Genomic DNA, 15,017 nt, shown 5'->3' with positions numbered 1-15,017 from the left:
CCAATTCTACCACAAAAACTCATTATACTATGAATTATCCTATTCAATAACAATGCATTTATTAATACACAAGATAAAATTTATCTGTTCATGGCAGTATATTTATAGTTCTATGTTCCTTAAGGTATTTTTCAAGCTAATAAACTGAGAGGTATAGAATTAATTATTTGATGCTCACTAAAAGGTTAGCAGTAGAAGCTGTTTCACAGGGACAGGAAGGATGAGGAACCAAAATTATTCATGCAAAACACAGGAATTCACTATTTATCTTTTTGCATTTAAAGAGTAAGAGAAAAGTAAAATAAGGCTAAAGTCATTTGCAAAAAACACTGCAGGTAAGTAAACATTCCAATAGATTATCCCAACTAACACTTCAAATCCATGTCACAAAGTCATTATTCATCATACATTTCAACCTGATCTGCACGTAATCATGAAATATTATTTACTAACTTGCACTCTGTAAAACGCATCAAGACTGTTTTCCAAAAATAGCGTCCCAGATGTTATAGCATCTGCAACTGAGAATCTGCTGTTCCTTTGTGGTTAGCTTTATTGACTATCATCACTTAGATGCCTACACTATTGCCAATTAAGTTCTCTAACACCTGTGTCTCAAGTAGATAAACTTTACCATTAGAAAGAAGAAACAGCCAGCAACAGAGGAATTCTACAGCACTCTATTCCAGAAACTTAGTCTTTATTTAGGTGAGAACAACCACTGTGTTGCCCAGTAATTTAAAGATGAACAAAGTTTAAACATACTGAGTTTAACAGTATTTGCTTGGCAATTCATGTTACATGAACAGTTTTGAGATGGTTATGCTTTCACCCCTATCACTACCTTCTTTTTTACCCAATTACTTCCAGCAACTTTAAGTGAGAGAAATTCCTTGCATTAAAAGAAAATTAAAACTGGCATGTTACTTATGAAGAAGCTACTTACCTCTTTCAGAACCTATTTCTTCATCACATTCTTTGTAAGCTGCTGTTAAAGAAAGCATTCCAAAGTTAATGGCTTTTAGGGAAAAAAAAAAGCTCATTTGAGAGAAAATCTAAGCAAGAACCTTACTGAAAAATTACTAGAGGCACTTAGAAAACTCAACAGTGGGTTCTGATATGGTTGGTAGAATCACTGGAAATATTTAGGTAAGCAATGAAAGCTTAGTTACAAAAAGCCAAAACACAAAGGCCCCATATTTGTGTTTTAAAGGGCAGAAAGAGTATGTCATCAGAACACCGAGCTTAGCAGGACCTCACAGTAACAACATGAAGGAATTAAACACAGCATCTCGCTGAGGGACTTCACAAACCAGATCCAGTCCATACTTGACCTGTACTAAGTCTAATTATTAACTCTAAACATGAATACCAGTTCTAAAGAGGCAGCCAGTACTGTGACTTGGATCAGGAATGCTCCGTTCAGCAGCAATACTCTTAAGCAACTCTGTAAAACCACAGCTTCACTGAGATAGTAACAGAGAACCCAAGCAAAGATGCAACATATAGTGTGTGTGTGTGTAATCACTTTTAAATACTTATTTTTCCATCAGAAGATATAATATGCTTACACAGTATCTCTAATTGCAAAAAGCATAACTGTTTTAAGAAAAGCCAGCATAGCTCTACCTTCTTTACCTCTACAAGCTCTGTTAGAGTGACATGACTGCTATTCAGAGATGGAGGCAGCATAACAGCCTAGCAGTGATGCTCTGCTCCTTCGCTAGATCCAGACACATTCTCTTGCTATAAAAAGGACATACTTCCCATGCAACAAACTGCTCTTGATGAAGAATTATCTTTCCACATGAACAGGCTAGTGCAACTGCTGCCTACCAATATCCTTAACAGTCTTCACGGACTAATACTTTATACAATGGTCATGAAAAAGGAATAACTATCCTGCGTTAAGGATGCAGTCATGTCCTCTGTGAGTATTAGCATGTTGCCTCTATAAACACTTAATTTTCTAAAAATTATTATTTGAATTAAAAATCTGAAAAACTTAATTTAACTAAGTCAATAGAGGCAAATCAATTGTTTGGATATTAAGGAGCACTTCTGAAAACACACACTAATCATTGTATCTTTTCTACAGTGAAAAATTCTTTTACCAGTATCACACAGAATGTTCTTACATTGAGAGTATCAGCCATCCACTACCCATTGCACTAGTTTAATGGTATTTCTAATTTGGTTTATGGGACTTTTGTGAGAGATAGATTACTATGCTCTAGGTAGCACAACATATAGGTTACAAGTTAAGACTAGCATCAGTGGCAAAGGAAGATAGGACCATGAGGGAAAAATCCTTTGTAGACAGAAAAAAACCCCAACATTACAATAAAGTCATCAGGAAGAGTTGGCCTCTCAGAGCTACAAACCTTACTTTTCAGCCTGGACAAACCTACAACAATACTTCCCTTTATGGGGCTGGCGGGGTGTGGAAAAAGTCTAGAGTGACTATTTCAAAACTGAGCTAGTTCTTAAGGCTTGCTTTGAATTTTGGGGTTAGCACCTCTCCTTCATTGTCCATTAACTGACCCAGTAGCAGTAGGACCAAGAAAAAAATTACAGAAGACAACAGCTTTGAAAATCTAATTATTAAAATTTATCCAAGTTACAAACATGTCTTGTGGGGGCATGGAAGCAAGCTATTTAACATTTGCATTAGGTTCTTAATTCAGGCAGGGAGAACCATCACAGTGACAGCATTTAGCAAAGCTAAGAAGGTATTGCATTGCCACAAATCAGCAATGAGGAAATCTGAAAGGTTCACCACCCTACTAAGAAGTCTCACCTGCACGACCTCCAAATGCTCCTCTTCCTCTAGAGCCAAGAAAAATGCCAGACTGAGGTCTGTCTCCTTGCTCATCTTTAATACCTGTAAGCAATACACAGTGTAGTGGATATAGTGTCTAAAATTAGCATAATGAATTACTATGCTTAAAGCTAATACTATTTGCTCCAAAAACTCTCCAATGCAACAGCCACAACAGATTCTTTATAACTCCAACCTATGCTGTATTACTCCCAGTGATACTATTTTTCAAAGACACCATCCACATTCCAATACAGCTGAAGAACAGAAGCTATTTCACAGCTTTCACCTTTACATCTGTACTTCTCAGGGAGCAAGCAAACCCAGAAAGAATGACCACATGTATGTTGTTCCCACACACACCAGTCAATACAAAAAACTTACTCTCACTTCGTCCAAAGCCACCAGGAAATCCTCTAAAGCCTCTATTTTGTGAATCTTCTACAACGTTCCTTTCTTGAAAACCTACAGTACAGCATAGCACACAACAACTTAGTTTGCCCAGTTTTGCAGGTACAGATGAAGTGCCTTTTATTTGGCAATTATTCCTCGCGGTCCTTATTTTATGAAATCAGATAAAAAGTACAATAAAACTAAGTGATTTGCCTAAATGTGAAAAAATAAAGAGAAGTATTTTTGCCAAAAAGTATGACGATAAGAAGAGTCTACCACTCTCCTGTAGTATTGCTTGCTTCAAGAAGTAAAACAAATATTAAGTGTTGAAGTATTCAACTTTATACGCATATATGCTATATAAACTACTAACTTGCAACTCTTTGGTTATGATGCAGATCAGTTCAGTCCTCTGGTTCAGTCACAGAACAACAGACAGCATTTGTACCTTCTCAGTTCTCATAACCAGTACTGTAGAGTGATGTAGTATTGCAATTGCTGCCTCCTACAGAGGAAGGATTTGAAAACCTGCCTTTCAGATCTATCAATTTCTATTTTTTTATTACTCAGAATTGCTTATTCAGTTGCTTGCGACAGGCAGTGCCAGGTATTTAGTGTATTTTTATTTCTAACTCCTCTCCCTAGTCACCCTCCTGATGGGGCAGGAGAGGAAGTAAACAGCCACATGCATAAACAAGGTGTACATCATTTTAGATTGGAAGATTGGACAGTTTTAGGTGTTGTCTAAGATCCAAGCAGTCAACTTATATTGTCATTTACTCCTTAGTCTTTATTATTCAACTGAACACCTGTTCTATCACCTTGCAATGACACTGAGCATCTTCTGCTAAATGAGACCAAAAAGTTCTCCTACCACAGCATCTGTAGCTCCTTCTCCATATACGTTTGGTGCATACCAGTTCATGTTATTTGAGTTTTTCCAAATAAAAAAAAATAATCACATCTTAAAGGCTCACATGCAAAAGACAGTCTAAATATAAACACCCATAAATACTACAGACCTTAAATACAGCTTGTGAGTTACTTTGCAATTGGTGGAGAGTCTACAGCAGAACTGTTCATCATCATTCCACAGCACCACCAAAATGCTGCTGCCTGCTTAGTCAAACAAGCCTAGCATTCCCCTACCGTAATGGGCATCAATCCAAGAGATGAAGAAACGGTGCAGAATTTTTTGAAAGAACAGACATAACTTCAAGTGGCTCCACAGCTGTTCTGCAGGTCGGAACTTTTGCTAAACATGCCCAAACAAGGCCTAGAGTTTCCATCTTCCTTGTTTTATAACCAGTCCCACTTACAGCCACAGAACTACCTAGACAGATGCTATGTGATAGCCATTATAAGCAGGAAGAGGACAGGGATTAAATATTGCTTTATGGATACCAAAGAAAGCCTTCAGGTCTTCCACAGAAGAGCACTAATACACTCTCTCATATGGCATATATGTGAATACTAACATTCAGCTGCCTTTTATACTACATTATGACTCACCGAAATTATCAGAAAAATACCCCTCTCCAGAGAGAATGGATTCAAAGCAAGAGGTAAACAAAACATTGATTTTAAATGTCGAGTCCTGCCTTCTGGCAAATACGGTGGGCTATTTTATGTTGTGCAGTCAAAACTAAGGGGTGATACTGAGCGCCTACATTATGCAAAAATAAGGGCTGTTATTACTCTCCAAGTCATAAATACTAATTTGGCTCTGATAAAACAAAACCGAGTACCTGAATAGGGAAAATTTAATGTATCAAATACACCTAGTTGCAGACACTCCAGAAAGTTACCTCTGTTTGCAAAATTCCTTCCGCTACCAAATCTACTCACTGGTTGACACTGTCTGTTCAGACATTCATCAGTATCTATAATTAGAAAAAAGAATCAACTTAACATTCAAAGCTATCTTTGACATCAGGGCAGGCTTGTGGGGTGGTGGTGTGGGGGTTGTTGTTTCAGTTTGGTTTTTTTTTAAACTTTATGGTAAAATTACAGAATCATTCAGGCTGATGGGGACCTCAGGTCTGTAGCCTACCTCCCACTCAACAAAAAACCACCACATGATGAAGGTGTCCTTTCATAAGACAAAAAAAGGAATTAAAATTACAAAGCTTAAGACAGGTGTAACTACCATTTTCCACAAGGAACAGCACCACTCAGCAACAGTACTGCTACCAACACAGTAAAATTTGAGTTAAAATTTGTCCAGAATCTACCTGGACACCAGTTGCAAGGTCCTCCATTCTCAATGTTTTGTCCAAAAGGAAGGCTTAATCACCCCCAAAACTACAAATTTTAACCATGCAATCCTACCTCTACTCCTAGAATATCCTCCAAAATGATCCTGCATATGCTGACTTCTGTTAGATCTTTCAACAGCACCTGGAAAACAACAAGAAAATAAGGCTTTTAAGACTGTCTCCCATAACATCCTTATATACAAACACATGAAGTACAGCCTACAGAACTGGACACCAAGGAGGACTGAAAACAGGCTGAACCACTGGGCTCCAAGGATTGTGATCAGCAGCACAAACTCCAGCTGGAGGACAATCACTAGCAGAGTACCCCAGTGACTGACACAGGGGCCAGCACAGTTTATCATCATCATTCATGACCCAGATGATTGGATAGAATGCACCCTCAGCAAGTTTGCAGACAAACAAAACTTGGATATAACACATGACTGTCTTTCACTCAGAGGAAACTCAAAACATGCTAGACATGGGCAGGCAAGAACCTCCAAGGTCAAAGAGAAATGCAAAATCCTGCACCTGGGGAGGAATAACTCCAGGCACCAGTAAACACAGGGGCCAACCAGCTAGAAAGCATCTTTGCAGAGAAAAACATGCAAAGGGCTGCGGTGGATAGCAAATTGAACATAAGCCAGCAAAGTGCCCTTGCAGTAAAGGCCAACAGCCATCCTAGCTACGCTAGGAAGAACACTGCCAGCAGGTGGGGCCAGGTGGTCCCTCCCCGCTGATGACACCATATCTAGACCGTTGCATCCAGTTCTAGGCTGCCCAGTACAAAACAGACACTGACATACTAGAGCGAGTCCAGCAAAGGACCACAAAGATAATGAAAAGACTGGTGCATCTGTCATACACGGAGTGGCTGAGAGCTGGAACTGCTGTGCCTGGAGACAAGAAGGCTCAAAGGATCTTACATCTTAACAGAAGTGAGTGAAGATGGCAGAGAGTCAGATTCTTTTCACTGATACCCAACAAGAGGACAAGAGGCAATGGGCACAAATTGAAACACAGGAAATTCCATTTTAACATAAGGAAAATCTTTTTACTCTGAGGGTGGTTGAACACCAGGTGGATTGCCCAGAGAGCTTGTATAGTCTCCATCCCTGGAGAAACTCAAAACTCAGCTGGACAAGGCCCTGAGAAACCTGCTATAATTGACACTACTCTATGCAAGGATTTGGACCAGCCAATATTCAGAGTTGCCTTCCAACCTGAGTAATTCTACAAAAATGAAAGTCCCTGCTGTGCAATATCAAAGTCAAGATCAGGGTACACCAGCCACCATCATAAAGATATGAAATCTGAAATCAAAACATGAAGTCTACAAAATTCCATGATGTGCACGTATATGGCACATCATGGAAATGGATTGTTACTGTTTTCCTTAACATAATGATGTAGCTACCTCTGAAAAAAACCTAGGCACTAGTACATTCCGCAACAAGACAAACACATTCCTTAGAGAAGATCACCTGTATACAAGAGCTTGTCATAAAGGAAAAAAAGAAGACAGATGATGTTTGGTACATTACCAAGTCATTCAATTAGGAAACTTTGCTTGTACAAGACTAAACAAAGTGTTAAACTGCTGCTTTAATAATCTGAACAATGTTCAGAGTTCCTGCTCACTTGGAAGATTTAAGCGAGTAGTTTGTGGCAAAGCCAGTATAAAAGATTCCGATATTCATGTTTACATGTAGTATGTAACAAGCAGGAAACAAAAACACCTTACCAATTATCTAAATTAGTGTTTTTATGGTTTACCACAATAGATTGGCTTCCATTGACCAAGTCTATTTGCCTTTAAAGGGGTGAGGACTCTCTTCCTTTTATTTGCCATCCTAACCCATTCTTATTCCATCACTCCTCTTCCACCAAGACTTCCACACCTTAAGCACACTAAGTTAATTCAATATTCAAAGTTTTTGGAAAGGACATCATGTGCCAACAAAATACTTGATCAGTGAGGCATCTGCTTTAATAAGTTCTCTCACCATGCTGCCCTCTGTGTTTACTGCCTCTATTAATGAAAATGATAAACAAAAACACAGATTTATAGACAGCGAACAGAAGAGAACCAATAATCATTCTTTAGTCAAGTCTGCTATGCTTAGCACTTTACGCCAATTCAACTGTAGACTGCACTGTTACTTGCCAGCCAACCCATTAAGATTGGTGAAAGTATAGCAACTTTCACAACTATCATTCGCCTGCTGTGCAAATTATTCATGCAACTCACGTCTATACAGGTTTGCAAGCTAACGGGTCTTATAGGGAGTCTCAAAGTACCAAATGCTAGTGTTTAATTCATCACTGTATCATTTACCACGCTAAATTTAATAGATTAAGGGGACTAGAATGAATCCTTGTTTCCTATTCACTGGAATTAAAATCTAACATTGCATCTGCATATCCCTGAACAACAGCTGTTAGATCCACTGATTTCCTCATCATATGCATACTTACATTTTCTTACTGTACGTGGGGGATTTAAAATCCTGATTTTAATCCGTTCCAGAGACATCCACCCGCAAATCCTGTACACACTAAACAAATGTCATTTTAGCAAGACTTTTAATTGTTTTTTGTTTGGGTTTTTTTGTGGGTGGTGGGTTGGTTGTTTGGGTTTTTTTTTATTAAGTACCAAAGGAGTATGAAACAGGAAAGAAAAAAGTTCCTTCAGAACTGAAAATTCAGAACAGTCAGCTTGTAAAGAAAGCTTTGTTTTCATGAAGAAGCAACACAAAGAACAAATTCACTTGTTTAAGCCAAAGTAAAGCTTTATAAAAAAGTAATTTAAAAGTATGAGATATTACTTTTAGCTTATTCTCCTTACAAGGATTTACACGAGAGTATTACTACTAGATATTGTTTCAATGGGGGAAAAAAAATCAAAATTAAAGTCGAACCTGCACACACTAACTCTACTCATGCTATTTAAAGCAAGCTGTATCACTAACAATATAGTTATAAACTATACAGAGCCTAGAAGTGTATTGCATACGAGAGAGCAGCTCATGAGAGCTTTATTTAGAATTCAGCTGAAGTACAATCTATTCATAAATTAGAAATTTTGCAAGGGAAAAAAGAAGTAAGGCCCATGCAGCCTTTTCTGAAAAAAGAAAAAAAAAAAAGACACTTTTTTCCATCATGTTGTAGGGAAAGAATCCCCAATACTGACGCAGCCTTTTAAACAAGGTCAAGATAAGATGCATAATCTTACTAACTGAGAGCCTCACCTCTGGACTTTCCAAAAAGCTTTAGTTCTTTAAGTCCTTATTTAAACAGCAAATAATGTTTGTTCACATCTAGCAAAAATAAGCAATCTCAGTATTATTACCTATGCTTTAAAACATTGGTAGAGATCCCCATCAACTAAGAAGAAACAGAAAGATTGTGTTAAGCCAAAACAGACACTTTGAAATTCCTCACACTGACCTAAAATGGCACAATACGCCCAGCTCAGGAAAGGAATAAATGGTTAATGATGACAGTGAAAGCAAGACCTTCAGTAGGAAAAGCCTTCTCTGCCGCGAGTTGAGTACAAATCAGAGAATACTCATTTATTTTTGCAGTATGTAATGGAAAAATCAGCAGGCAGAGCTCATAGCTAGTCAGAAAGAGCTGGAACAAACGAAACATGACATTCCAGGACTCACTTCCACCTAACTTGCAATTCAAGTTCTCTTCACAAGCACTGCCTTTCCCATTTGTTCTGTGTCAAACCTTTACTGAAGTTAGCAACCTGGAGACCTCATAAAGCATTTCTGCTGTTCTAGGATGAATGCAAAGCCTGTGTTCCCAATTTTCTACTTCCTGTAACTGTCCAAATTCAGAAGAATTCAAGTAGCACAAATCATATCTTGTTCCTGCCCTTCCTAATTTCCCAACATCTTGGGGAAAATGAATTGGAGAAAGTAAGTCTGCCTTTCAGCTATACACTAAAAGGCAGGAGAGAGAGACATCAGCAATAAACATACTGCTGTGTTCTAACTGCTCAAAAACACATGAGCAGTTATAAACACATGGAGAACCTGCCCTATGAAGATAGACTGAGGAAGTTAGGTCTTTTCTCCCTGAAGAACAGAAAGCTCAGGAAGGATCTCATCACAGTATTCTAGTACTTGAAGGGCAGCTACAAAGAGGACAGGGGCTCTGTCTTCACAAAGAGCCACATTGAGAAGACAAAGGGCAACAGGTACAAGCTGAACTGGGATAGGTTTCATCTCAATAGAAGAAAGAAATTTTTTACAGTGAGAACAACCATTCACTGGAACAACCTCCCCAGGGACATGGTGGAGTCCCCATCACTGGAGATTTTCAAGATGGGATTGGAAAGGGTGCTAGATAATTCCATCTGGGCTTCCTTTACCAGGAAAGGTTGGACCAGATAATTTTTCAAGGTCCCTTCCAACCTGGGCTATGGTTCTATGGTTTCAACATAATCTGTGCTAACCACAATTTGTTAAAATAAGGTTTAGGTTGTTCTTCCAGGGTTGGACCAACTGAATTATGTAAGCTCAAAATTTTTACCTCAGACTGAATTTCACTAAAGTTAAAATATCTTCAAGCAGTCTTAAAGACCATCACTAAGTTCAGAGGCTACAGTGAGAACACCCCAACTGCCTTATCCCAGACTCAGTTCTAAGCAAAACCTGTTTCCTGATCTGACTACTGTAGAGTCACATAAAGGAAAGCCTGGGGCAAATGACCTTCAGCAGCAACCCTGGCTTGGCATATTTAAAACTTCTATCTTCTATATCTAAATTTCTTCTAACTTCTGTATCGAAAACTTCTGTTTAAGTTCATAAAGGCATCATCTTCATTAAACCAAGAATGCTTTACAGAAACTTCATACCAAACATCAGTGTTTTGTCTTGTGGGTTTTGTTGGGTTTTTTTAAATGAATCTAAGTTTCTGTTCAACAACTTCACCTGATCTTTTCTCATTTCCAACACAACTGTCAGACAGGACATCACTAGAACTGCTCAACATTGCATATAACATTTATTTTCAATACTGTTCATGTTTAGCACAGCTTGTAATGCTTGTGAGGTAACACCTATTGACTTTCACCAGAATTTATATACTGTATTCAACATATAACTCCAGTAAATAAAGAAGAGTTGAGGGTCAAAAGGGAAGTCTTCTTGTTATGTTACCCATATCATTTGATGTTGCTTATTCCATAGGACACATGTGAAAATATCACAATGATAATATTGTGGTTTTCTTTAATCTCCTAAACTGTTCAAGGGATCAACTCCCCCAGATGTCAGTAAAATCAAGAGTGCCTTTCACATACCGAATGAGTCTACACTTGGACTGAAGTCAGGCGAGGGGCCATTTGGTCTTTCAGAGAAGCTAGCCTACAAAAAGAAAAAAGGCACAACGTCATGTTAACCCCAGGCCAAGCAAAGTACATACATACAAATGCAGTTGCTAAGTCTTGCACTTGAAGACATTGCCATCTGCACCTTCCGAAATGCAGTCTCTCAGACTCTTCTGTTAAATTTACTATACCTCACTATACTACATAGCATACTGTTTGCACCTGAATGTCACATTATACACAGCTGACATGTGGAGTTAAGTAAGTTTATTTTGCCTTCTGTCACTGATTTATGGAGGTATCAGCTTTGTCACCTTGCCAACAAACATTTTAAGCCTTGAATATATGAAAGATTTATTGTTCAAAACTGTAATCTTTTGAAGTATTTTTCTTTTCCAATCTTTCAGACCATTTGTTTTGTGAATAAAAACCTGTTTTAATCAATTTTGTAACAGCATTTCTAGGGTTTTACCAGAGGATGCTTACAGATTATCTTAAAAGGAAATACCTGAAATACATCAGTCCCTGCTCATTTATTCAAAGATTGAGATACTCCGTTTGAAGCAACTCACAACAGCACCTACTTTTCACATTTTTCTCTTATGGTCAGTTTTATTTCCAGCGAAGGCCATGTTTAACTTTCTCCTGTTTAATGGAAGCCAGACATGTACCAGTATGCCAAAATACCAGCTGACAGAGGAACATCATACAACCACCAAATCTTTTACTTCAGGACTGTGCCTTTTAGATATTAGTACAGCTTTCACTTCTCAATGTGGCTAGCAACAAGTACAAGAAATTAAACCCAAACTGGTAAAATTACTGTTCTGAAAGTGTATGCTGTAATTTCTTCTTTTCGCAACCTTACCTTCAGCCTTATACATCCATCTGGATAAGCCATATGCCTCTCCAGTTCCTCCCTGATCCTCAAGGCTAAATTTAAATACCCATTAAGACCAATGCCAACAATCAAAGATTCATTACAGATTCTCCTTAAATTTACTGCAGTTTCTTCTGATACCAGTATTCACTCAACAACATCAGAAGCAGCGACACATTCTTTAGCTGTCTCTCATTACATTCCTGTATCTTATCCTTCATTTCACACCAAAGCATTTTGCTGAGATGTAAAAAAATAGCCAAATTTAATAGGAACAATTCCTACACAAGATTTAGCTCAGAACTAGGCCTGACAGTAGGTACCTGACATCATCTTAGTCCTGCTATGAGCTCTGGAATTGTATTTGAAGAATTCTTCTCACCTGCTGCCAAACTCTTGAGACCATTAAGCTGCACACAGTTTAACAACTGTACAACAAATGTACTACATCCTGACCTAATTCTAGCTTTTCTCCTGCCAGGAATATAACTCAAGAGTAACTTCTACAAGCACCCTTTTCCAGTTTCAGTTTAAGTGAACTGGGTTTGCAAACACTGTAGTAGCCCAGGCTCACTTCAGCGGGGGGGGGGAGGCGGGAGGGCAGGGAGAGGAGCAGAGTAGAGGCAACTTACAGAAGCCACTTAAACAGAAGATCTGAGAGGATGCAAGAGCTCCACCTACTTCTGCATATACAATAGCTTCCTGAGAGCTTTGGAAGCAAGACTGGGAACCATCCAGATCTGGAAACACAGCTGCCACATAATCCCAGTCAAGATCTATGAATCTCTTTGCTTTTCTTCCCTAAAAAGCTGGGTATTAAAAACACTTTCAAAATACACAGCAAGAGGACTGAAACCCTTTAAAGAACACAGTGACCATGTTAACTTATTTTAGAGACAACCACCATGATGAGACCCACCTACATATACAGAGCTACAGATGCAATGAAGTCAGCTTGGTTTCTATATGCATTTATTCCCATTTTCTACAGGAATATGCAGTTTTCCAAGCAAATGAGTCCATTTAACAACTCACTGCTATCAAGAAAAGATGAGGTTCCGTTTATTTTCTCTTTACCAGCTTCAGTGGTCAAGGCCATCTAAGCCACTTCTCCATCATTGAAGAGTAGTCTTCAGATTATATAATGAAAGGAGCTCACAAAAGTATACAACAAGCTCTGGTACTTGAACAAAACAGCAGCAAGCAAACTGCTGGTGGGGAGGAAACCTCCTCTTTTCAGTAAGTGAACAGCCATCTACCATATTTGCAAAAACATACTGCAAATGATATTCAAAGTCCTATCTACAATCCTCAAAGAGGTGCACTACCCTTCCTATGGTAGCTATGCATTTAAGACCATAGAGTTTGGGAACAACATGAAGGGCGATATTAACTGAACAATGGAGATCAGCTGAGAGAGTCACCGATGCTCTATTTGTCACTGTGGTAAAAAGAAATAGCAATTCAGTGACTGCCAGCAGAAAGAGACAGCAAATGGAACAGCTAAAAGGACATGAATGGCGCAGACAGATTAGTTACAGTTCACATCTAACCCACAGCCAAGAACTAGCACCAAAAGACATGGTTCTGCTAGCCCCCAATAATGCAGTTCCAGCACTGCTCTTTCACTATTCAACAGGCAGTAATAAGGACCATCAAACCAATCTGGTTTCTGTGAGAAACTGCAGCCCACTAACACCCAAAAAACAGGGATCTGTTCCCAGTTTATCTTACAACTTCAGAAACACTAGATCTGACATACATAAGGGAACATGAATGCATCAGAAAGGAGAAAGGGCAGGCAGCAGCAACCACCCCTTTCAGCAGTCACAAAAGTTTACTTGAATGCCCCTTACCACAACTGATCTGCCATTTTAAGTTTCTACCGTAAGTTTTTGCTGCTTCCCTTCCAGCCTCTGCTGGTCCACCAGCCTATCCACACAGGTACTCAATGTATCATAATTAATGAGTTACTAGTACGTGTCACTTTTATGCCACATACTTTTCCAAAAAGTACACATCCTCTCACAACCCAATGTAAGGAGGCAGCAATAAGCAGCTGGAAGAGTAACACTAATTGGCTACACTGACCATGTGCCAGCATTTCCAGGAAGGCAAGGCACCTGAACATTTTGAGAGACTAAAACTGCTACTATTTGTTAAGAAAACACTGTCTTTTCAATGCACAAGTTAAGGGCAAGTTCCTCCAGGTGCTTCAGGAATCACAGGACAGGGGGCCACAGCCTGCCAGCCACCTAGGCCGCAGGGCCGGGGGTGGGAGCAAGGGGAAGAGAAGCAAACATGATACAGCCCAACAGTTGCCACCCCATACCTGTTCAAGGGGTGGGAGGTTAGGTGATGCCTCGTCCCCCATCTCTGCATTCCAGTCCTCTTGGTTCATGCTGTGCCCTGCCAGATCTGCTTGCAGGAGACAAAACACATTAGTGGCGCCCCCCTGCCTGCCCCCAGCCGGCCCCGCAGCGCCCGCACAGGGGACACTGTTGAGCCTGCCTGCCCCAGCACTCACTGTCCTCATCGCAACCCCCACTCGGCCGCGGGAGGGTGTCGGGGGGTGTCCTCTCGGGGGAGAGCCTCCCGCTTCCCCGAGAGAGGCGCCCAGCCCCGCTCCTACCTCCTCCCCGCCACCCGCGAACCTCCGTATCGAAAGGAAATGGCGCCCCTCACGCAGGCCCCTAATAACGCCACCGCCACGTGCAGTGGCCGGCTCGTCACGTGCCTCGCCCGCCAGCCAATAGGAGCGCGGGTCGCCACCAGAGCGCGTGTGCGGTTGGCTGCAGCGGGGTGAGGCGCCGCGCGCCGCGGCCGTTGAGGCGTTGGGCGGCTGCGGCCGCCGGCGCCGTGAGCGGGCTGTGGGGGCTGGCTTCGTGGGCGGGAAAGGGCGCATCGCACCCTGGCGTGTATCGCTGCGTGGAGCGGCGGTGGCGTCGTGGTGGTCGAGGTGCGTGGGGAAGGAAAAGGGAGCTCGGGGCGAGGCAGGACAGTGGTACCTGGACACATTTGTGCTTTGGTGATGATCCTGCTTGGCTCTCTCAGCGTCTGAATATTCCTTAATGTCTTCGTGGATGACTGTTTAAAGTGTGGTTTATTTTACAAATAATGTAATAAAAGTGAAATCCACTCTTTGGCAGAACTGCCATTATTTACTATTAATCATTTTACTGCAAGCAAAATTTTCAAGCGTTAGCATAACAGCTAACAACGTACCCCTTTGCTGGGGGGGGGGGGGGGGGGGAAGTTGTTTAATTAGGTTAAACAGGCTATTTATTAACAAAAAAAAGACCAAACCACCACCAAGCT

The 15,017-nt window shown here is 40.4% G+C and overlaps 1 protein-coding gene across 1 annotated transcript in view; it reads right to left on the bottom strand.

The window, feature by feature from the left end:
- DDX4 (DEAD-box helicase 4) overlaps positions 1 to 14,604 on the bottom strand; it is a 29,699-nt gene extending 15,095 nt beyond the window's left edge. The window contains exons 1-7 of the mRNA XM_075726417.1: positions 14,032 to 14,604; positions 10,793 to 10,856; positions 5,546 to 5,614; positions 5,023 to 5,097; positions 3,206 to 3,349; positions 2,801 to 2,884; positions 947 to 988 (exon numbers count right to left, since the gene is read on the bottom strand). Of these exons, the coding sequence (XP_075582532.1) occupies positions 947 to 988; positions 2,801 to 2,884; positions 3,206 to 3,349; positions 5,023 to 5,097; positions 5,546 to 5,614; positions 10,793 to 10,856; positions 14,032 to 14,604 (1,051 nt within the window). The remainder of the gene's footprint in view (positions 1 to 946; positions 989 to 2,800; positions 2,885 to 3,205; positions 3,350 to 5,022; positions 5,098 to 5,545; positions 5,615 to 10,792; positions 10,857 to 14,031) is intronic.
- Positions 14,605 to 15,017: the final 413 nt, after the last annotated feature.

The sequence above is a fragment of the Pelecanus crispus genome, chromosome Z (genome assembly GCF_030463565.1).
Source record: "Pelecanus crispus isolate bPelCri1 chromosome Z, bPelCri1.pri, whole genome shotgun sequence".
In the NCBI taxonomy this organism is placed as follows: Eukaryota; Metazoa; Chordata; class Aves; order Pelecaniformes; family Pelecanidae; genus Pelecanus; species Pelecanus crispus.
Note: the sequence above shows the minus strand (reverse complement) of the source record. Positions and strands in the feature narration are given on the sequence as shown.